The sequence below is a fragment of the Oratosquilla oratoria genome, chromosome 7 (genome assembly GCF_046742065.1).
Source record: "Oratosquilla oratoria isolate Oo_2021 chromosome 7, ASM4674206v1, whole genome shotgun sequence".
Lineage (NCBI taxonomy): Eukaryota > Metazoa > Arthropoda > Malacostraca > Stomatopoda > Squillidae > Oratosquilla > Oratosquilla oratoria.
In genome coordinates, this window is record NC_134783.1 from 37684524 (window position 1) to 37710224 (window position 25701).

Below are 25701 nucleotides of genomic sequence, written 5' to 3' on the forward strand. Positions count from 1 at the left end.
CAGATTCGGCCTGGATTCAGCCTGGCGATTTCATTCAACCATGGGAGTATTCTCCCCCTGCACAGCTTAGTCATTTAGTTTGATCTGCCCTTCGTTCCTTCAGCCGAAATACCCACCCACCCCTACATCCCACAACCCCTTTGGCTGTCCCGGGTCAAGTGCGAGGGGGAGGGCTCGCGTGCGCGCGCGCGTAAAGGAAACCGCAAACGGAAGTGGGGGAGGAGGGAAGGGAATGTGGGAGGGCGAACACCAACGACGCAGGACGTAGCAGAGGGCAATGCCAACGACGTAGAATACAAGAAGAGAGGTAGGAGCATTTCTGCGACGACTAGGAAGAGGAGGAAGAGAAACAAGCACCAAGCCGAAGACTAGTGTGAGGAGGAAGAGAAACAAGCACCAAGCCGAAGACTAGTGTGAGGAGAAAGAGGGCAAGGAACAGGACGTGGAGGGACAGGGCAAGGATTGCAAGGAGACAGAGGAGACGGGGAAGAGGACGAGATTGAGGATGAGAAAAAAGGACGAAGACGTGGAGGAGAGCGAGCGAGGACTGGAATGTGGCGTTTAGCTATCCCCGATGCGCAGAACTCGTTTACGCAAGTGAGGGAGGGAAGGAGGGAGAGACAACTGAATTTGTGAGATTCTGGTTACAGCGCCATCATCGAAGTCCGCGTTCAAGAATGGTACGATGGACGGAGGACGGTGGTTGCGGTTTTGAAAGGGCGTTCGGAGGATAAAATGCCAAGAGAAATTGTAGGGCCAGAGGAAATGTACACTTCCAAGAGAGGCCACCACGTTTTTGTGTGCAACAGAGGATAAACAAGAAGTCTTACTTTCGGGAGCCCGACACACTACTGTACAGTACAATAAACAGATAGTGCATGCTATGGCGAGCGCCAGCCAGCTGCAGCAAAGCTATCTAGGACCTCGAGTGTAACTAGTAGAGGAAGAGCAGGATGAGGAGGCGAAGGCATAGAGGGAGGAGGCGAAGGCATAGAGGGAGGAGGCGGAGGCATGGGGGGAAGAGGCGGAGGCATGGGGGGAAGAGGCGGAGGCATGGGGGGAAGAGGCGGAGGCATGGGGGGAGGAGGCGGAGGCATAGGGGGAGGAGGCGGAGGCATAGGGGGAGGAGGCGGGGGAGGAGGCGGAGGCATAGGGGGAGGAGGCGGGGGAGGAGGCGGAGGCATAGGGGGAGGAGGCGGGGGCATAGGGGGTAGGAGGCGGGGGCATAGGGGGCGGAGGCGAAGAGGTATCACAAGGTAGTTCCAGAGCTGAGCGAGGAATGTTAACAGAACCGTCCGATCGAAGATATGTTCATTAACGACCAACGAGTCCATGGCAAACCAGGCAGCAAATTAGTGGTCCAGTAATATACCCGTGCCCTATAACAAAAAATGAGTAGACTGTATCGGGGAGGGGCGGAGAGCAACGTGAAAAACGGGGTTAAGCAGTCAGGACAGGGGAACGGAAGTGAGTAGGGACGGGAGGAGACGGGGGCGACGCAGGGGATGTAACGCGAGGGGGCTGCTGGGCAAGGGAAGATCAAGTCGGAAGGAGGATGGAAACGGCATGGGATAGAGGGGAGCGGCGGAGGAAGGGGGAGAGAGAGGGAGGGAGAGGGAGAGAGGGAGAGAGAGGGAGAGAGGGAGGGAGAGAGGGAGGGAGAGGGAGAGAGGGAGAGAGAGAGGGAGAGAGAGATATGGAGGGAGATACAAGAGGATAATGGAACAAGGGCTGGTGTGTGTGTGTGTGTGTGTGTGTGTGTGTGTGTGTGTGTGTGTGTGTGTGTGTGTGTGTGTGTGTGTGTGTGTGTGTGTGTGTGTGTGCGTGCGTGTGTGTGTGTTGCTGCTGTACTGCACTGTAATGTTAGGAACGTGTGGACCTGCACCCACAGTGGATGGGTATGCAATGGTCAAGATTAAGTGGGGGTGTGGGTTGGGGTGGAGTAATGTGCGCATCCATTCATTCCCTGAGAAGGGAAACAGCAAGACACAGCGCCTAGCCACCTCCCTGGTGATTACAGACGAAAAATGCACGAAGGAAATGTTAACGAAAAAAATGCGTCACAACTGGCACTATAACCACTAGTATTACTACTACTATCATTACTACTAGGGGCAGCAGCATATTTTTTTATTTGTATGCTTTTTATACCTGCACTGCCAACATACGCGTTTTTTTTTTTTTTACTAGTACGTGCATTCATAACGGAGTTGGGGCGAAGCTGGGCTGCTGCAGGAAGACAAGTTTCCATTGACTGGGAAGAGAAAATGGCGGGTATTCGAGAGACGAGTCACAAAAATCTGGGAATGGAAAGTGTGACCTTAATGTCAGGAAAGAAACATGGCCATGTGGCCCATGAGAAAAAAAAGTGGAAAAGTGTAGAAAACAGAGCGCAACGATTGGGGAGAGTAGTACGGAAAAGACGCGATAAGCTCGCTTTTAATGCTCGCTGAGCGAGGCGACTTGACGTCACTAAAGAGGGCTGAGGTCGGCGTACACGGAGTGCAAGCTCCCAGAGGGAAAGTTGGTGGTGGTGGGGTGGGGTGGGATACAATGCTCTTATTTTCGTATTCTTCCATGACCACTCGGAGATGAATAACTGGGCCAGTGCCACGCGGCGGCACGGGCACGACACGCGACAGGAAATGACGACGTAGGCAACCTCACCACCCTTCCACACACCCGCCACCGCCCATTCACGCGACCCAATCCCGTCCCGTCGCCCACAATAAAGGGCGCGGCTTCGAGGCGCCGTCAGTGGCGCTGTTGCTGCTATTGCACACGATTCGTTGTAACGGCCCACCAGTATACGAACTTGTGCATGTCAAAAGCGCATGAACACGTATGCCTACAAGCATTCGCAACTGCAAAAGTACAAGAACCCACGCGTGCATGTTCACCCTCATGCACGCAAATACAAAAAACTACCAAGCGCCCACACCCAAGCGTGTACGCTCGCACAGGCAAAAACGCCAGCAAAAAATCACAAATAAAAAATAATGATAATAATAATAACAATAATAAATATAACGGTATGATATCACGATGCATCACAGATGTCGATTGAGTTGCCGTCGGGATTATGTGTGCCAATTCTGACCCCACCGTTATATTATGTGGGAGTGACAGAAACCCTAAGCGCGTGCGCCACCCCGTCACCATTTCGTTAGTTTCCTCCCCGAAACGAGCCGCTCGCTGTGTTACCCAGGGTCCTTCAGGCCTTGCTATCGAAAAAAGGCAAGAGTGAAAGAAGGGAGAAGGAATGGAAGGCCAAGATAGAAAAAGCGGGAGAGAGAGAGAGAAAGACGTGGATGAGAATTAAGAAAAGAACGAGAATGCCAGACGCTGAAGAGGAAACGGAACGAGTTTTCATTTCCTGTAGATTTGCGGCCTCTGTCGCATCCAAGTGAACAGCAGGGACAATACCAGTTAGCTGCATTGGCTCTTCCAAATGTCCCTACCCCGCCAGGGGCAGCACGCAGTATGCATCGACAAGAACATTTTTAAAATGACCCATCGCTACACAAGGTCACAAAACGTCGAATGCCGTGCACGCCCAAGGAAAACATGGCGCGGCGCTGCATCACAACGGAGCAATCCGCTCAGGAGGCACGAATAAAAAAAATCTCAACGTACACGAGGATCATAGCAACAGGAGCCAAGGCGCGCGCACACACACCCTTCCCCTAACGCCCTTTCTGCAATATACCGGATGTGAGGTCAGAGGAGATAGAAGCCAGTGACATTTCCTGGCTCCTCCTCCTCTCCCACCCACTTTTCGCTCCTTCGTCTCCACCCCCACCCTTCCATTAACCCTTCCACTCCACCCCAATCCCCACCACCTGCACATCTCGGCGGTGGCTCGCCCACTCGCCTGCCTGCCCAAGACATCTCGGTCCCGCTTCCTTCTCCTCCATGCAGCCAATGGTCCAACGAATCGCTCCGAGGGGCATCGGAACAAGATCAACCAATTCCTTTATGAGCGTAGTTTTATTTTTCTTTCCATCAAACCAAATTTCTTTGGTTGAGGGGGAAACCCCCCTCACACTCAAGAGTGAACTCCCCCCGCCATCCTCCTATTCGAAGAATCGATACAATAAAAGCGAAACTCATCGGTCAGCATTCCACGAAAAGTAACAATGGCTGGCCGACTCGCTCGTTCTCCCTCCCCTTACCCGCCCTAGCGAGGCATTGCGCAAGAAAGTGACCGACCAACCAACCAACACTGACCGCCAACCGCGTGGGAAGCGTGACACAGCAGCGACGGCGGCGTCCCGTCGAAATGGTGGAAGGTATCATGGAGATCTGATCGACTTTTCTTGTGCTGGAATGGCTGCCTAAACCAAGACCACGGTCGGCGCCCCGGAGTCCCAAGGTTGCGAGCTCCAGCCTACTCCGAAGAATGGTTCAGAAGTGAAAAGGAACAAAGTAACTTTTTGCTTATTTCAACACTGACAAGTTACTGGTGCGTTGACTTTTCAAAATTAAATATTCTTGCACTTCGTGCAACTCAGCTAAACGATTTCGGTCTTTCTGCCTCTTGAAAAGGATCAGAGATTCTATCAGAACGGTCTTGCTTATACCGTACAGGCACGATTCACGCGGGCCAAACCGAGAACCAACATGACTGAGATACCTCAGAAGCCCAACCCCACCCTTCCCCCTACCCACTCACAGCTTCCCCCCGAGTCATTGTCTGTAGGCGCATTTACGGATAGCCGTCTGGGGACAGTCACTGCGTTCGCCATGTTCGTGACCAACACACACACACACACACACACACACACACACACACTCTCTCTCTCTCTCTCTCTCTGTGTGTGTGTGTGTGTGTGTGTGTGTGTGTGTGTGTGTGTGTGTGTGTGTGTGTGTGTGTGTGTGTGTGTGTGTGTGTGTGTACGTGTGTGTGTACATATACATACATATACAAGTTGCTGAGCAACATCCCCCGCAACGCAACGCGATCTCTTCATCACAACATATTTGGGGGCTGGGCAACATAAGTAACTCTACTACGAGCCGAACACTGTTGAACCAAGAAGTGGGAGCAGGCACCCTGCAGGACATTGCATTACTGTATCAAGCAACATAAAGCCCCCATCCATTCACTCACAAGAGCAGGGTAGGTCAAGAGCCCACAGCTCTTATTTTTTTTCTTTTTTGCCGCCGACAAATTTCAGATCACAAGTTGTCTCCGCGTCTCGGAATCCGTTATACCGGCAAGGTTTCAGAGGTCGAACTGGAAGAAATTCGTTGGATGGAGGCCAACACCATGACTTCGGCGAGACGTAGTCGATGTGAACATGAAGTTCAGCTCACAGATAACGACTCTCAGTCCCTGCCAGTTTCACGTCGACCATGAGGAGGGAAAACCGGAGAAAATAAACACCAACCAAACCCCTACCCGTGCGAAAAGAATACGGAGCATAGAAAACGCACCGTTACATGATCCTAAAAGCAGAGCCAGTTCTACACATCATTTTTCTTCGACAGACGCACTACATTTGGAATCGTTTGTGGACACTGAGCAAGCCACATTCGCGGCCTGTGGATGCCGCCATCACGGCGACAAGACCTTCAGGAATCACCTCATCAACCAACGAACAACCAGTTGCGGAATGACCCCATTCACAGTCCAAACCGAGAACATTTGAAATTCAAAAATCTCCTCACTGCAATACAAACAACGGTCTTTTAAACGGCTTTTCCTGCGGTCACTGACGACCTCGAACACAAATACGACACACCTCACATCACACAACCTACCTGGGGCTGCGTGGACGCCTCGCTCGATGCCGACGACGAGGCGGCGGACTTGTCCGAACTAACAGAGCGATTGTCCCCTTCGTCAGAGTGATGGCTGTGGTCGCTGTGGTGCCCGTTCGTAAGGATTTTGCTGTTGTCGTTCTCCACCGCGAGAGTGGTGGTCTCGGAGGGTGGAGGCGGTGGCGGAGGTGTGGAGGGCGTCGAGGATGGGGTCGGGGAAGTCGACCTCTTGGAGCTTTTGTAGATGATGTTGGGCATGTCCCCATTGACAACGATGTTTTTCGACTTGTACCATTTGTCCGCCTCAGTGTCGACCACCAGGAGCTTGGTCTCGTCCAACACCGCCTTGATCCGCACGACCACCTGAAAGGGAGAAAAAAAATCACCGTTATCTTCAACATCAAACAAAATTAATACGAATAACAAATCGCTGACAGTCTTTCCACGGATCCCCGTCTGACCCACTCCAACTTCCCCACTCTGTTATTCCATTGGAAACATACGTGTACACACTAACATAATTCATGACGTGCATGACTCTCCTCCAAGTCGCCGACTCAGAAATCCCCTTCCCACCCTACCTGCCCCTACGCGCTCTCCAACGAACTATTCATATTCAGCACACTCCAGGCGCCAGCCAGGTGTGGCATCATAATCAAAAGGTGCACAACAAACGCGGGCAACTGCGCCACTAGCACAAAAACTACGCGAAGGAGGTTTTTTTTCCTTCGAAATTAAATAGATTCCTTGCCTACTGCCTATCCACCTGCATGTCCGTCAGCCTCTCCGCACGGACCCAGAAACAAGCAAAGACGAAGTAGAAACTACTTCACCGCCGCATTACGCAAATCCCCTCAAGTTCAAGGCTGCGCGTCCAGACACAACCCTCCCGAGGGGCCAAACAGGCTCTCAGGTGCGCATGCGTAGCGTGCGTTCATGCGTGCGAGTGTGACATGAAAACGAAATGGAAACTGCGGCACTCGGCACGCGAACAGGCTCACAGCATGACACGAGGCAAAGCGTTGTGCAGTCCACGGTGGTGTCGGGGAGGGAGGGAGGAGTGGTCGTTGTAGAAACGAGAGAGTAAGGAAACAAGGATCGGGATGGTGGGGTTGTGCAAAGGGACAGGGCACGGAGAATGATCCGCAAAGAATAAGGTATAAGGTTGGAAACGAGACACTATGGAGCAGAGAAGAAGCGGGTGAACACGGGAGGAAGAAGTCGATGGGAGGTAAATAAACAGGGAAAGGAATCTAATTAGTGTCTGGAGAATGACAGAACCACCACTACTGGGGAACAACCACGGCACAACGGAGCGAAACTATCAAGTTTTGATAAATGGGGGGAAAAATACAAAGTGCGTGGACGTGTGGATACGAGCGAGCGTGATTCTATTCAGATTCAGGAACACCACTGTCTTGCAAGAGAGCCGCGGCTCCGGCCCGTTTTCTTTGCCGGCCGCTGTCAAACGCGTCCAAGAGCAGGGCGGGCACCTTTCACTTGCTTGCTCGAGGGTGGGGGGTTGGGGACCAATCTGCAAGGACGACAGCAACCTCAGCACGCATGTACACACACTTTGACGGCACAGTGGTAGCGTTCGCGGCCGCCACTACAGCGGTCCGGGTTCGAATCCCGCCCAGAGCTAAAGTAATTTCAGTATTACTGCGCTGCGAGTCGTTACTCCAACTCTCGTGGGCCGGGAGTTGGGTGTGTGCGTGTAAGTTCACAGCATTACTCATAGATCGGTCATGTATGAGCTCCGAGCTCTCTTCCAGAAGGAAAGTAGCTGTCGATCACGACCCCATCACATGATCCAAGACCATGGTGAATCACACACACGGTTGTTGGTGTAGGGGTCGAGTTCCACTGCCTCCGTAACACAACTACTTTGACAACTGTTGCCGCATCAGGGCCAACCGACCGAAAAAGGAAATCACCAAACTTAAATATCATTATATCGAGCAGTGACACGAGATTAAATCCAATCATCTCTATAGTGCAATGACCAACTATTTTGTTATGTCCACGTTGCCACTTTGTTGTTTATATGATGCAAAACAAACACTTGTTGGAGTCATGTGCGTGGAACTAGCCACGACCTCAACTGGCATGGCGACTGTACCTCCTGATCCTAGCACCATTATAACACCGGTTGTTTATGTACCGATTCGCCGCATCTTGTGGAAAATGGCGACTAGACGGGGCTGTTAAACAACTAGTCCATAGTCTTGGCGTCCTTTTTAACACACACACACACACACAAAAAAAAAATGTACGTGGTACCACGAAAAACGCCTCTCGATCAAAACCTGGGTCATTGCTCCCGCAGCACACTTCAGGGTTTCCAACGCCACGTCCAACTTCAACATTTACGTTCGAACCTTCTTCATGCTGCTGTTTCTGCTGGTACATGCTTCTTTTCCTGACCTGACCTGACCTGACCGGTCCACTTGCAGTCGCCGCGCACCCGCACCAACTGCCACCACATGAACATTTTCGGTACAAAGACGCAATCTAAACACTTCTGTTTAACGCCAAACCATTTAATTCTGCTTAAAGAAATCCCACGAATCTGAAGGGCTTATTCTGCCCACGGAGGTCCTTGTCTGTGGCGGCCTGCCACCCAAGCCATCGCCGACAGAGAGCAGCCGGTGTGTAGTTTTCAAACAACCATCCACTCTAACGGCAGGCAGGCAGAGGATGGATGGAGCGAGGGATAGATGGATGGAAGCAAGCAGCGGATGGAGGGAGAGGAGGGAGGTAGGCAGGAATAGGATGGAGGGAGAGGAGGGAGGGAGGCAGATAGGAGGAGGATGCAGGAAGGTACGCAGGAATAGGATGGAGGGAGAGGAGGGAGGTAGGTAGGCATATGATGGAGGGAGAGGAGGGAGGTAGGTAGGCATAGGATGGAGGGAGAGGAGGGAGGTAGGTAGGCATAGGATGGAGGGAGAGGAGGGAGGTAGGTAGGCATAGGATGGAGGGAGAGGAGGGAGGTAGGTAGGCATAGGATGGAGGGAGAGGAGGGAGGTAGGTAGGCATAGGATGGAGGGAGAGGAGGGAGGTAGGTAGGCATAGGATGGAGGGAGAGGAGGGAGGTAGGCAGGCATAGGATGGAGGGAGAGGTAGGTAGGTAGGCATAGGATGGAGGGAGAGGAGGGAGGTAGGTAGGCATAGGATGGAGGAAGAGGAGGGAGGTAGGTAGGCATAGGATGGAGGGAGAGGAGGGAGGAGGGCAGGCCAAGGATGGAGGGGGGCAGGCAGAGGATGGAGGGAGAGGGGGGAGAAGGGCAGGCAGAGGATGGAGGGAAGGCAGGCCGAGGATGGAGGGGGGCAGGCAGAGGATGGAGGGAGAGGGGGAGGAGGGCAGGCAGAGGATGGAGGGAGAGGAGGGAGGAAGGCAGGCCGAGGATGGAGAGGAGGGAGGAAGGCAGGCCGAGGATGGAAGGAGGTAGGTAGGCAGAGGATGGAGGGAGAAGAGGAGGGAAGACGGGCTAAGGATGGAGGGGGAGGATGGGAAGGAGGCAGGCAGAGGATGGAGGGAGGTAGGGAGGCAGACAGAGAGAGATGGTGGCAGACAGAGGGAGGGAGGCAGGAGGGGGGAGAGGGAGGGAGGGAGGGAGGGAGGGAGGCAGGAGGGGGAGAGGGAGGGAGGGAGGGAGGCAGGAGGGGGAGAGGGAGGGAGGGAGGCAGGAGGGGGGAGAGGGAGGGAGGGAGGTCCTCCCCCACCGCCTCCTGCGTGTGCACAATTGATCGCCATTTCCTGCCCGCCGCCACCAATTTCATTCGTCTGCGCTTAAGGGCCCGTGGCACGGTGACGATCTCGTCTGCATCCTGTCAACATATAACTATGGCACCGCTAATGACAACGTTCTCTTCCACGGAACGGCGAATGTGCCACAAACCCCGACGCAAGCGTGCAGGGTTTGTCATATACCTTGGCCGCTTCCTCTTTTAACCCGCACGGTGGATTTTCTCTCCACATATCCTGAGCGTTCGTTAGGTCAACCACCTCCGTACCTACGTGCGGCAGCGGGGGAAGGATCAAATCTACCAGGAAAAAGAAAGAGTTCTGGAGCACAGAAAAACAACAACTTCTTGCATCATCACCATCACTGGATACCAGAGGCAACAGCAGCAGGAAAAGGAACCGAGCAAAAGACCATCTCAGACGCGAGCCAACGGCGCTACCCACGACCGACGCCACCACAACAAACAAAACAATGGTACAATACACCTGAACACTAGCCTATCACATGACCTCTGGATACAAAAGGTTGGAGTCTCTCTCTCCCCTCACGCTAGAGTGAGTGAGTGAGTGAGTGAGTGAGTGAGTGAGTGAGTGAGTGAGTGAGTGAGTGAGTGTGTGTGTGTGTGTGTGTGTGTGAGAGAGAGAGAGAGAGAGAGAGAGAGAGAGAGAGAGAGAGAGAGAGAGAGAGAGAGAGAGAGAGAGAGAGAGAGAGAGAGAGAGAGAGTGTTATGTGCAACCTTCCCACCTATCCACGACACTGGGGAGATGTCACGAGGGTGTGGAATTCCGTGTTCCTGAAGCTAGTCTGCCAGGCAAATCAACGGATTCATTTCCCAAGCGTTTGGTCTTCGAATTTGGAACAGTACGGCTGCAACGAGAGCGCGCACATATCGCACCCACACTTCGCCTGAGCTTGTAATGACCACTCCGCCATTCATTTAGGTCCCAAGCGTCCATCTGTGCTGTTACGTCACAAAACTAGTCCAATTGCTTCTCGCCTCTTGTACTAGAAACAAAGGTATCAATCAATATGTGGATGGGTGGGGGTTGATATGCATATAACGGCCCAAATAGTACTGAACGCCTTCAATCGTGCAATGTGAAGAAGTAAAGAGCATCGAGTTGTTGCAGCTGAAGAAGCAGCGCGCGCATTTGCTCGGGTTCATTAAAAACAGCTGCGAAACAGTAGCAGCAGCAGCAGCAGGGAGTAGGTGCGGGCCAACGCAGCCGCAAACAACCTTGGCGGTCGACAAACCACCAGTACGAAACTTTTTTCACTATTTTGCAATGGCGGCCATTGTCACAATGCCGGGGGGAATTGTGCATTTACGTCACCGTTATCTATCTTTCCCAGCACAGTACAAAGCTTCCTTAACCCACAGGCAGCCAGGAAGCATGGGCAAGGACGGAAGGCATCATCGAGAGAAAAGCTTCGGCCCATTTCTCCTTTTCAGGCGCGAAAGGTTGACAGGAAAACCTCGCGTATCAACTACTACATCACAACGAAAGAATGCACATAATCTCCCCTCCTCAAACACCACATCCACCGGGGCTTACCTAACGAGGCTTGCTCCTTGTTTAAACAACTCTAGGTCTCACACCAGACTTACTCGGCAACTTAACATTTGCGGATTTTGTCCACACCTGGAAACTGTACGCCAAAACCCTAAAAAAGCGCGCGCGCGCACGCACGTGTGTGTGTGTCTTCCACATTTATCAATGCGATTTACTACACGTGCCCATCGCCAAACCCGGGAAGTAAAACGGGGCGCCTACAATGCAGCTACTTTATTGGCTATATTCAGGCTATTGCTTGTCTACACCGCTGTTCGAAAAAAAAGGAGGGGGAGGGGGTCGTGAGCAGTGAAGGGATCGAGGCTCTTCCCGCCAACTCCTTTGGTTACGGTGACGTGTATGTGTACGTGGGCAAGCATGCCCCCCGCCCCACCCCACCCCCACACTTTCTTTCTAGCATGTGTTGCTACGAAGGAACTTAGATGCATCAGCAGCTACACCATAAGGTTCTCAACTTATATAAATTAGATTGTTTTAATGAAATGCAGACTGCATATATACGTGTAAAAATGTTTATAGAAACAAATAATCATGTTAAATAATTAAGATTAATAAGTTACTAAAATATGCAAATGACTGTACTCCTATCTCAGTGAGTACGTACAAGATTTCTCAAACGACCGCGATTTTTTTTTTTCGAACTCGACAAGTTACCTACTTAGTGTCATAATACTGACGAGGTCCAACCGGCTTTCCTAGATCGAAGTACAATTTCGTGTTTCGTATTCCGAAGTCTCGAACTGAACAAAGTCGCCTGCCTGCCCGGACAAAACGTACCATGAGTAAACTGCAACCTCAAGACAGGAGGAATTTACCGTCACAGTATGCCCCAGCGATCCAGCGTGTACATCCAATGGTGCCTCGACCTAACGTGCCAATCCAGCCCAATTCTCCACCAGAGCAAAACAACCATTCTTCACCCATAAGACCACAACCAACCGATCCAAACTAAGCGTTTCCAAGAGAAAGCTGACCACCAGCGTACCGGTACCGTGAGAAGACAAGTCATCCAGCCAGTCAACTACCAGTGAACCGGTACGATAACCCACCGATTCCCAAGTCAAGCCAGCAGTTGACCTACCGTGTAAAGCAAAATAAATCAATAAATAAAATAGAAAAAATAATTTATAAATAAATAAAAAATTACCTCCCACTGATGCCGTATAATTAGCACCAGTCGACTGACATCGACACTCGCACACCCAGTCAGTGGGTTAGACAGTCAGAGGTCAACTCTAGTATCGATACTCAGGAACCAGCGAGTACATCTTCAAACATTTCGAGGTAACATTCAAACGCCGCAATCTGCTTGTTTTCAAAGATGCCCTTCCGTTGCAGAGGCAACTTTCGCACGGCATAACAACAACATACCGTCTTTTGCCGAAAATCCCTACCAGTACATCTACAGTTACTACCACGGGCTGGCGTCGCCGGACTTTGGTTCTTGACTCGACAGAGTGCCACGGAGAGCTTGCGGGCGAGTGCACGCAATCTCCAGTGCGCAACCGCATCGAGGCCATGCAGGCAGGTGACCCCGAGGCGACGGTGTCGTCGACCCAAAACAAACTTTCGACTCTATTCCACACCGAGCTTACCTCTTCGTTCCACCGACCTCCCGAAGGACGTGGCCCTGCCCAACTGATAGAGATGCATTCACTTAAGAAACCATAAAATATGTATAGTTGATGAGAACACCACGAGGAGCATCACGAATTATCTGGTACAACCGAAAAGCGTCCTCTTACCGAGCAGCAGTGCTGCTCACCGCTCGGAACTGGCGACCAATCCGACTGTGACGTGCGTTGGTCATTTCGGTCAGGCCAAGGAAAGGATGGAGCAGCGAGACAGAGTAAGCGTCCTCGGCTCTAACGTTTAGTACGCAAAAACTTTCGCAAGTATACGAGATAGCCGTAGCGAACGAAAGTACTAAGAAACATTTCATAGTGGTGCAACTTCACCCACGCCTTCCTTACATCCGCTACTGGAAAGGCCGAGCGGCTCGATATTCAACCTCCTCCACCAGCCTGATGGCTCATCGAGGGTCTGCCAGACCTTTAGGTCTGCTGTCCTTTAGGCAGCGCCCTCTGGTTTCCTGATGTAGCGAGTCACTTCCTCTGTAGTAAATGGCATGGCGGCCACTTCAGTTCTCTGCAAAGAAAATTTGCTGTTCACCAAGGTGACCGCGTCATCTAAGGAACCTCTCCCCCGTCAACCTAGATGAAACAAGGCTATTCTACCCCCCCCCCCCTTCAAACCTCTTTCACTACAAGCGTCGTCTGTCACAAATGCACTGGGACGGTCTCGTGCGCGCACCACCAGGCCTTGAGGGTAACGTACGTACGTGTGTGTGTGTGTGTGTGTGTGTGTGTGTGTGTGTGTGTGTGTGTGTGTGTGTGTGTGTGTGTGTGTGTGTGTGTGTGTGTGTGTGTGTGTGTGTATTCACCTTGGTCTTTGGATCACGTGTTGGACTCGTGATCGACAGCTATTTCCCTCCCGGAAGAGAGCTCGTATGACCGATCTATGACCTTTCACACACACAACCACCCGCCCACGAGAGTCAGAGTAACGACCCGAAACACAGCGATACCGAAATAATTTCGGCCCTGGGCAGGATTCGAACTGGGCACTGCGAGCACCATCGTACTCCCCAGTCCAGCGCTCTACCAACTGTACCACCGTGTGTGTGTGTGTGTGTGTGTGTGTGTGTGTGTGTGTGTGTGTGTGTGTGTGTGTGTGTGTGTGTGTGTGTGTGTGTGTGTGTGTGTGTGTGTGTGTGTGTGTTTGTGTGTGTCGTTTCGGGTGGAGGGGTGGGCGCTCGAAAGATCTAGTGTTGGACCTTACATTGCCCGATGCCAGGAACAGTGCCCCCCCTCATTGTCACACACTAACTGGGAATACCGCCACTACACTAGGCGAGGGGAGAGAATGTATATGCCACTACGTTCCCGGAGAGCGGGCACTGCAGGTCATCCATTCATTCCTTTGTTGCAATCCACACCCACACACCGTCATGATCACGTGTGGTGTGGGATCTGGATAAGCTTATTCATCGTGCTGAGGGCCTCTGAACACGACAGCGGCTGGGTGTAATTCATCACACACAACTCCTTGCCCACCAGAGTTGTTGTGCCGGTTCGTAATGCAGTGATGTTGAAATGTTCAGGCTTGGGCAAGTTCGCTGAACTAGCGGTCGTGAGCGATACTACTGTACCCTTGAGCCTTGTGTGTCTTTCAACACTTTTTTTGATCACGTGTTGTTGTTGTTTTTTTAACAGGAGGAAGGATCTACGAAAACGCAGTGAATGGTCAAACGAAATAATTGTTCTTAAAGATAAATTATAAGATGTGGAGAAATGCGTTAGTAAGAAAATGGCTGCTCTCAAACGAGGCAGCCCCCCCCCTGACTCTTGCAACCCTTTCAAACCTACATTGGGAATTTTGGTCAGCTATTCATGCGGCGAACCGTAACCAAATGCGTCTTTAATCATCTGAAGATAAAAGATTCAAGTTATCACTTCGAACCCCACACCCCCGCCGACAAACACCCAATACTTAACCACTTCCATGCATATGCTTGCATGCACCCGCACCAACAGCGAGAGTACGTGCGTGTTTGCGTATGTTCACCATGGTATTGGATCATGTGTTGGAACTGTGATCGATAATATTACCCTTCCGGATGAGATCTCATAGATCATATATGGCCTAATCTATGGACAATGCTGCGACCTCACACACACAACTTCTCCAGAGTTAGTGCAGGATCGCAGTGCAGCGATCCTGAAATGTTTTCAGCTATGGGCGACACTCGATCTGTGATAGCGGTAACATTGCACCGTCGAAGCGCGCGTGCTCCATCCATCTTTGCAGACTATCCGCGATTGTACCTGCCTATGAGCTTTCTTCCCTTGCAAGGAATGCTTGTGTACCTGCAGATGCGCTCGTGTTTAACATGTACTGGTGTGACGTCCGTTCCCTGCCCCCCCCTCCCTCTTCGCCCGCACCTTTCATTCATTCACGACTCCTGCGGGCCTCCACTCGCTCACTCCGTGTCACCCAGATTCGTTTGCCCAGTTCCGGCCGAGCACCCAAACTTTACACGATTTTGTTTTCGTTAATAATTGCCTTTCGCTGTGCATCCGCGACTTGACATTTTACCTCGTCCGTTTGCACCTTCACTTATTTCTGTCTTATGGTGGTGTAATCGAAAGCGTGCTGGCTCGCATCCACTTAGTTGTAGGTTCGAGTTTCTTCTCTCAGATTCCCAGTAGTGACTGTTACCCGTTTAGGTCCCAAATTGCACAAGGTAAAGATGACTGCTCTGGCCACAGCTACTCAGCTCCTCTTGGCGTAGGCTCATCACCACCACCTAAACCATTCTCCAATCTTGCTCTCTGTAGCGCCCCCTCCACCCTCGCGGCAAGCAATTTTTTTGTTTTGTTCTTCTGGCGCAACTGCAGAGTACTCACATGCGTGTGCACACCCCACCTCTCTTAAATACAACTTCTCACTTTTAACTCCTCTACACAAGATCCCACGAGCGTTGATACTTTCCTGTATATTACGTAAACGCGCGCGCGCGCACTAGTGAGCCCTGGTATGTGCGCATTGTTTGGTTGTGCGACGCCCCCCTCCCTCGGTCATGGCGCAATACGATCCGTTGCCTGTAGATTCGATGCATCTGCTGGCCTGCGAACCACCTGAACAGGTAGCGAACTGGGCCCAAGGGTCCTAGACCGTGCTTTGGTGAGCAACATCACCTCTGCAACTATAAGTTTTGTTGCACCGTCACGACTTCCACCGGTACAGCGTTTACACAACAGAAAAAAATAGTGCATATAAAATATTAATCATAAGCCATATCTGGTGATTGAAAACTTCCGCGGGTTTGACGCGTGTATCATGCTGACTGGGTGAATACATTCGGGGTGTAAACTTCGTTTGCATCAATTGTACACATCGTTATAATTTGATTATCAACCCCAATAGTGGTTGAGAGCACATGATATCGCTAGTCCAACAAAGAGATGATGTGGTTACTCGTTACGTTATTAGTTCCAACTTTTTTCAGTTATGAATGCGGATAGATATGGACCTACTACGAAACTGACGACATACATGATAACAAATCACAATAATCGACCGACTAGATTACTTCGCTTGGTTTAATTTAATGGGTGTGGGGAAAAACGAGAGGTCTATTCTTTCCTTCAAATATTTGCAACAGTTTGATCATTTAGTGCAAGTAGCATCTATCGTACACGAAACCTGAAAAATAATAATAAAGTGCTACTTCAGAGAAATACTTCAAGGGCCAACCTGTCAGCCTGGTAATGATTACCAGCTTCATAATGTATAACTAAAGAGCAACATTGCAGGGTTAAAATATTGAGAAAAAAAATGCAGCACAAAGACGAAGCACGGGAGACATTGAATAATTACTTTGGAACCGTTCACAGTGACGAATGCACCAAAATTCAATTTCCAGATATGAGCTTCAAACATTTCAGAGCCTTGCGATTCAAAGTCGTTGGTCAGGTTGGGCGTCAACTCCAGTTCTTTGGCGGGCTTTCTGCTGGGCGTCAAGTGAAGGTCGCTTACATCAACGAAAATCGAACTCTTTCAGCGCATGACAAGCATATACGAAAACACCGGTCAATACACCCCTTTCCCCAAAATTCTTTGTTGCATTTGGTATTGAAGACGAACATATTTCAGAGGCAAACACTGAAATATAAAGTATCATCACAACCTGATATAAGCCTTCTGCCAGCTATGTTGACAGCTTCCCATCAACAAAAATAGGTCTCAGCAAATAATCATTACCAGTAGCAGCATCAGCAAAAGCCCATGCGAGATGGGGAGGAGGGGATGCATCAGTCACTCTCATCATCTACGAGAGCATCGACGGCCAGTACCTACACCTGAATTTTCTCAATTCGCCCCCACCCGCTTTTTGCCGCTACAACCGTTGCGCCAGAGGAACAGTACCCTCCACCTCCCTATCGTGTCTCCGCCATGGGAGTTTCAACTGGCCTCCCCTTAACACCGCCACCTATGTCCTATGACAAGAACCTGAAATGGCATGGTCTCTGGAGACAGTGCCAGGGCTGATCAAATTAATTAAAAAGTGTATGGTATGATACGCTGGCTTAAAATTCCGTCGAGGAGCAACCGAGGCATCACTCCTTGAGGAAGGTGAGGTGGAGGGGATCACGCAGGTGAAGACGGGCGCAGGCCACCACCGCTGCCCGGGTGCACAGTTGCCACGTTATCTATTAAAGCTTGCAAAACACCTTCAGCTCGGAGTCTACACACCTACACGGATCCTTCCCGGCACAATTTCCACTGAATGGCTATATTGATACCTTAGCTCCACCTCGAATACATCTGTCAGCTAGTGCCTTAAGGCGAACGGGATATTTTACACACGCGCAACTCCCCCAAGCTGCACTGCACGTCTGGGATAACTCCCCAAGTGCCTCAATGAGTGGAAGGTGAGGGAGAGGGTGGTTGGGTTTCTGAGGTTGTGGAAGTTCTCCTATGTTCGGCTGGTAACAACGGACGCCACTTCGAGTCCACCCTAGTTGTTATTTCAAGGAAGGAACTAACAACTTATTCATACTGTGTGGGTGCTTGTTTAATTTAACTGACTGTAGCATGCAGGATAAAGGCAATGTTCGTGGGGTTATTTCTTTTATTCTCCAATTATATAATCTAGTCCGATATTTTGGCGTTTTCAACTCATTGGGGTGATGCAACCAAAACTGAATTCAATAGCATTTGCTTTAACGACCAACAATAAATAGAATAAACTTGCAGCCGAAGCGATGGCACGCTAGATGGTTCAAAATTTTACTCGTGTCGTATTTTTCATATGACCTCGTTAGACTAAAAGGCTCCCTGGCAACTTTTCACTGCATCGAAGAGCGTCTTTGGGTTGAGGGGTCGGGGTAGCAGGGGACCAGAGAGAGAGAGAGGGATTAAGAAAAGGGGGGGAGGGAGAGAGAGTGCACAGGTAAAATATCCAACTGAAAGAATCCATCCCAAGCGACATCCGAGTGAGGGTACGAGCAATCCGGCCTTACTAAAGTTTTTGAGGATGCATTGGGCAGTAACAGTAAACATAAGGAACACTAGACTGACTACTCAGCTGTTGCTGCTGCTGTACGACCTCTGCTGATCTATCTGATCGCCTGACGGGAGGACGACACCGGATATCCTGTTGGATGACGTGTGCGCGGGCACACACGGGCCCCAGCATTATGTTTCATCAACAAACAACTTGAAACATGGCTAATATAGATACAACTACGCCTAATTTAACCTTTCTGTACGCTTGCATAATTGCTTTTAATAAGGATGTACTGCCTGAGTCGAAGCAGAATATATAACTAGACATCAAACGCCCAGACTGAAAGCAGGCCCGAGCCCTTTAATACGACTCGTTCATAGATTTTGTTCTGCCTCCTGAAGGGGTTATCACACTGGGCTTCCACAGGATTCACCATCGCCGACAGTTGAGAATTAGAGTAAAAAGTACTCCGGTTATATGTTACATTTCAAAATTTCTAAGTATCTAACCGCCATCATATAACAAAGCTGAGTGATGAACTAAAATATTGTAAACCTGTACGATTTGACACATTAGGTATACTGTTCAAATGTTCTGGGGAAGTCTAGATTTATGTAGCGAAGTAGTATTTTATCATTCAAACAGAAGTTGGAGGTAGGTTGTGGGAGGAAAACAGCCCAGTGTGATCCCTTAACGCTGCGAATTTTATTCAGCTGAGGGAAGGGAAGAACCTACGCTCAAAGAATTGGGGCCATCGACTTCCAAATCTACTCCTTCGCTATGGCAATACATTTCGAAATCTTGTCCTGGCTATCTAGATAAATCTGTCCATCTATGCCCCGTGCCCACAAATACAAATATGTAAATTTTAATGCATACACATGATACAAACATGTATATTCCACATGAACATAACCATATCACATAGATACATGTATATGCAATGGTTTAACGCATGCATACAACACATCGCGCGTGGACGCACTTATGAAGCATTCAAAAACTCATGGCTAAGCTGCCCAACAACTTATCTCGTGCACCAGCCTACCAGTGCCCATGCTACAGCAACAATCACTCGTGACTGCCCGATCAACTACCATACACTCTAAACTACCTTCCAACTAACTGCCTTCTGTGATCAACCATCACTGTCTCTGCCAACAGCACCACCTACGTGCACTAACCATCAGGGTAATTTTTCATTCTATTGGTACAATCACACCTGTCGACCATATTCCACTTGCTTTCATTAATCGCATTAAGCCCCGCTCACACTAGCCACTGATGACCAGGGCCCCCAGTCATCACTAGAACATAGTCAATGGGTCCAAATTTAAGCAGTATGGGTTGAGAGAACCATGCGAATTGAAGATTTTTCGTACGGACGGACGGCCAAGGTCACTGGTGTTGTCTGTATCCCCCCAATCTTCCAAAAAATACAGTTTAAATTAAGGTTTTGCAGCAATAAACATTTACTTCCCTTATTGTTCACTTTGTATATAAACGACTTTGTCAATTGTATTAATAGTGACGGTAAGTTTGCGGATGACACTAAATAAAATAGGACCCCATATTAAGTCGGAGGAATATACTTTATCTTAATGAATCGTTTGCATAGTCGGTGAAATGGCAAATGGACTTCAACATCTCAAGGTGCAGTGTGTTAACGCCATATAAAAGCAAACAAAATGTGAAATGGACTTAGAGGTTAGCAAGTCCAGACCTTAAATCCAGGAAACAGTGCATCAGTGCCAGGAATAGGGCTAACAGGACATTAGCATTCCTTGCTAGGACTGATACAAACACAAGTGCAAATGTAGTTATTAAACTATCTGCAGATTGTTAGACCCCTCCATGACTATGTGGTAACAGTTTTGGTCTCCGTACTATAGAATACATATTAATTCAGTACAGAGGAGAATGATCAAAACTATACACGGGCTTAGAGATGTACCCTACAAAGAGATGCTTAGGCACGTTAACTTACACTATCTGGAAAGAGTGCAAGGCGATCTAAGAAGTATTCAAAAGGGGTCAAGGGCTTTAACAAGGGTGATGCAAACATGGTCTTCATAGGAAGACAGCACGGTAGGACTTTTAGACAAATTAAGTCTTACGAAGAAAATTAGCAAGAACTGGTTATCAACAGTGGTTAATGAATGGAATAAACTTAGTAGCCATGCAGTCAGTGCTAAACTATTGGTTTAAGAGACATTTGGACAACTCTATTGATATGGATTCCAGGTGGTAAGAGACGTTAAACTGACTAGTGTGGGCCTAAGGTCTCATGCAGTCTCCTTCATTCTTAAGTTCTTGAAACATGTTGAAAGAAAAACACTTAGAACATCTGACATATTTCAATAAAACTCAGCAATTCACTTGTTTCCCAGTATTCTAGTATTTTTTTCACAAATTCTTGACTTAAAAGTGAGGCATCACATGTCAAACAAATTACTCTTGAAGCAACAGCTCATATTACAACTTCAGGATCAATTTAATGCAGGCTTGTTTTGGTTCCAATGGGTGACTACTCATACATGATGTGGGTAGTCAGGGTGACCCAAATGGGGACCTCTGAACAGTTTCTAACTTATCCATCATTGAAAACAAATCAACAAACACACAATACTGGAACAATACACAAATTTAAATTTAAGTATGATGAGAGAACATGGAGATGTAGTCCAAGTTGGAATGATATATGAATTTGAAGCTAGGTATGATAACTGGAGAGCAAGAGACAGGACCACACAGGTGCTGCAAATTTCCTGTATACTACAATTAAGAAAATACAATTAGGTAGACACAAATTAAGAAAGACTACATGTCTAAAGGAATAGCCCAAGCTGTATCAATACAAAATATCTAATGGTGATATGAAATTATGGATATAGACCAAGTTGGAACCATATATAAATTTAAAGCTAGGTATGATAAACTCAAGTAGGATACGGGACCCCATGAGCATTGCTCCTGTCATGTAAACTACAATTAGGCAAATACATACACTGAATGAATTATGAAAACATGGACACCATCAAGCAGCTATTGACAAATTAAAGAATGTTTGGGTAAGGAGATTTAAAAGAAAAAGAATGAGAAAAGAAAATTTGAAGGAACAGAGGAAAAAATCATGAAAAACAGACAACATTTATTGGAATGATAGATCAAAAGATGTGGTGGTTAAATATATAAATCAATAAAACCTGGAGAAAAGGAAGAAATGAATTTAAGTTTAGAAATAGCCTTACAAAAACATGGACCCCCATCAGCAGGATTAGAGGTAAATGACCATCTAATGCAGAAAGAATGAAATTGACTTGCCAAATCCAAACTCAATGTAAAGTACAATGTATGGAGCAAAGACGACAGAGGAAAAATGTGATGATGGCAGTGAAAAGCATCAAGGGTGATAAAATGGAATAAGAAGAATTGGCAAAAACAATGAGGACAATAATTACAGGTTGTCTGGATGTTGCTAAGGTGGGGACAGTGTAAGACATGATGATTGGAAAATAAAGAACTGCATTTCCAACCCTGACTGACAACACATGAAGAGAAATTATAAACCAAGACTACCCACATTTTATAACAATACAGTCCACCAACAAACTTAAGTAAAGTTAAGGACTGATAAACAGATGGGACCCCATGAACATTTCATCAATGTACATTAAAATTAAATGAACACGTGCACATTTTTCTTAATAAAAATAACTTTCTTTCCAACTTTCTCTCAGACTATATCAACTCGTTGCAGTTTCTCTCTAAAACTCTAGTGGTCCTGCCTCTCTACCAGTGTGTCTTTAATGCACCTTACCAGCTTTGAAAACCTGATTAATGCCAGGCAGCCTCTTCGCCCTGCCCCCAAACTGCAAACAACATGAGCTATCTGGAAACAGCCACTTGGACATAACCATACTTTCTTTTTCTTAAGACTATTTTCCCCCTCCAACAAACACTGATACTGTACCACTAAAACAGATGATCTAACCAATCTGATACACTGGGGCTGGCATCCAGTCGGGCCATAGACAGATTTAACAAACACTTCAAAATATACAAGTTAGGTTATTATAGGTTACATTTATTGGGAAACAGCCTTTTCAATGGCACTCCCATTTCTTCATTGGGGTCTTCTTTTCTCATTTTCTATTTCAAAAGGTGTATATTGCTTTTATCTTATAAGTTTTATTTTCTCAAAAAAAAAAAAATCCATCTCCCCTGGTTATACTGGGCACCAGAACATGAAATCTAGATCCTCCAGACTATGGCGACACACAACACTACTCAACACAAATTGTACCCCTCCTTATGCATCTTTCCCAATGGCATGCTGTTCATTCTGGATTTACACAATTCCTGGTAGGTTTTCCTTTTCTTATCCTTTCCATTTGTTTTAGATATTCATGCTCTTCTTTATTTCCATATTCCAAATTTTCTAGCACTTCCTCCATTTGCTTCATATAACTATCCTAATTTGTAACCGTAACCCAAGATATTTACTTTAGCTTCTATCCCTCTTATGCGTCTTGTTTTTTGCTGCATTTTAAAATTTTACTCTTCTCTGTATTTACCTTTAATCAATATTCAATACCTTTGTTCCTTCAATATGTAAATATATTTTGTTCTTATCTTTCAAGTAGCTCAATATCATCAAATAACAGAACTATTTAAATTCTTCACCTTTAAATATACATCCCTCTAAAACCTACATTACACCATATGTTACTAGTTTAAAATTGCAGATGTGGATCATCCCTATCTCATATTGCTATATACCAAGGGTTTCTTCCCCTTTGTAAGGGAAGTGGCCACACAAGGCATGGACCCACTCCCATCCCACCACCCTATTTACCATCTCAGCTCAACTCCTCATGCCTGAAGGGTCATTCCTGTCTCCTGCCCATGTCAGAAGCAATGCAGCAAGGCACAGTACATCAGGAGCAGCTGCTTCACTTACACAGTGACCCTCTCACCTCATCCCCCCACATGAATAATAGACTAGACGGGAAGAGATACCTTCAGGCTGTGTCAAAATATCATCCATACACAAACATGCCCTACATACTGGGATAATGACTGAAAGTTATTGTGCATTAGCAATTACATAGTACCCCTTCAGACTAGGACCACACTTCATTTTGTTTACTTTATAACAAAATATCTACTCGAGTAGTGATGCTACTTTTGTACTACAAGTATCTCTCCATTATGCTGTTCCCTTAAATCTGTCATGTACCAATCCTTTAAGTAAGTTTTATTCTTATCACCTGTGTCCCCTGTGGTAGGGGGAGGAAAGAATTCTGTCACTGTTTCCCATGTGAATAGGTTAACAAAGTGGGATGGAGTGATGGGACTAGGTACCCTGCGCTGTCATGGCATAAGAGGTTCTGGGAGACTTCTAACCAGAAACAAAAAAATTGGATCATCAATTCATGAACACCATCCTAAATAACATTTTATATCATCATATTTACTTACTATCAGTTATATCAGATTATCATGTACTGCTGTTTTTGTAATCTCGCCTTTTCGGCAAATCTTTGCCTTTTGCAAAATGTACTCCACCACAAATCAGTGTTCTTGTTTTATTTTACAAAATATTTAAGAATAAAGTTATCAAAAAAATTTCATGCAAACCGCTCAGTTTTTCTTTAATCGATATGGCCATTTGTTATACAAGATTTGTCATTGCAACTGTCTATACACAAGTTTTAAAAGCAGACTCTACTATACGAAAATATACCGAATTGTGGAGTGCCTACTTATTTTATTTTTCACACACCAGTCGACTTTCAGTTATCAGCAATTGTATAAAACACTGAAAGTTACCCCGTTATTCAGTAAATTTCGACATTGAAAAAACAAAATGAGCAGCTTCTTTAATCTTCACCATAGTTGTGGCATTTGTCGTTCGGAGCCTCAGCATCCTTGACCGGATGAGGCTATCAACAGAGAGTAACGCAGTGTCTATGTATGAACGTCCTCCTGGTTATTCCAAAAATGTTATCCCTCCTTGTTGATCTCTGAGATGGTCTACGAACCCGTCATCCATTAGCACGCCAATATCCTTCACGGTATTAGTTTTTACAAAGCTCACTCGCGTCCCTCTTTCTGATGTATTCACTCGTAGATTTGCTTTCTTTGAGATCTATGTAACTCTGTACTTCATCCAAGTCCTTGGGTTTATCGTACTCCACACCATCAGAACCCTCCCAACATCTATACTCGTGACGTAAACGGTGTCAACTCGTAACTAGTTCAGATCCAACTCGTACCCACCAGCGAGCCCACTCCTTTCAAAACCAGGTTGGCGGGACATGAATAACAGCAATTCCATATCAACCATGCACATTTTATAAAGTAGGCCTGGTCTATGCAAAATGTAACCCAACGCTTCTACGTTAAACATCATTTGGCTCCAGCACACAACCTCAACGCCAAGTAACCTATCCAGCCTCTGCGAAAGCACAACTGCCCTACCCCAAAAAAGAATATATATATATATATATATATATCTGCTTCCTTTGCATCGACCCCTGCACCTTTTCACTTTCATACAACCAGCCCTCTTAGTCGAAATTAAAAAAGAATATTCCTTTAGTTGTCAAGTCACCCTGACAACTCAATACCCCCCATACCCCATAAAAAGGACTTTTCCCTAAGGGAGATGTAAGAACATTCACAATACCTTCAAGTTCACTCCTTAAACTTCCACTAAAACAACCCTCACTAGTTCCAGACCTCGCATTACGCCCCCCCCACCCCATTCAAACTCCTTGAATCAGCAAAGCTATGCTGGACCAAGCAAAGGGGCACAGGACACCCTACGAAGGATGACTTAAATCAACTAAACAGTACTCAATTAATGGAAGATTACGTAGAACTTGTATAATTTCTGTTAAATCCATGGTAGTCAAACCTAGCTTTTACATGTTGATACATATGATATGGTTGTACCAGAGGGCACTTATAATTAGCAGTTCAAAGATACATATTGAGCTTAAGGATTTTTTTTACAATACATTTTCAGGAATTCTGGAAGGAGCACAGGATGCTGTTGGCATATGCAATCATCCAGCCACAATGCTATGGAATTTATTTATTGGTTGAGAACAATTGGAGTGAGACTTCCCAAGCCGTTCCTCAAACGAAGCCAAGGGGCGGAAGCTCAACAGACGACCAAACGCGAAGATAAAATATCTATCTACATTTTTTTTCCCAATTTCATAATCTCCCAAGGTAATCATCCGGCGAACACCTCAATGAATTTAAAACGAAGTTTGACAAATGGTGATAGAGACGGGACGCAGAGTTTACTGTTCCCACTATCCTCATAAGCAAACTCCACTATTTTAACGCTGTGAACCACTAGACTGCCAAATAAACACATCTGATCATGCCTTTAAAGATTTATGTAACTTTACAACCTGATAACAAGTATCCAAATACAAGAATAATTATCGGAATTTATGAAAACACCTGTGACAAATCACACACACTTGCGGCCAGCCGCCTTATTCACTCTTCCTTA

General features: G+C 47.3%; 1 protein-coding gene across 1 annotated transcript in view; it reads right to left on the reverse strand.

The window, feature by feature from the left end:
• The window catches only part of LOC143027071 (uncharacterized), a 59586-nt gene that overhangs the window by 33535 nt on the left and 350 nt on the right, over positions 1 to 25701 (reverse strand). Inside the window, exon 2 of the mRNA XM_076187991.1 lies at positions 5767 to 6129. Within this exon, the coding sequence (XP_076044106.1) occupies positions 5767 to 6129 (363 nt within the window). The remainder of the gene's footprint in view (positions 1 to 5766; positions 6130 to 25701) is intronic.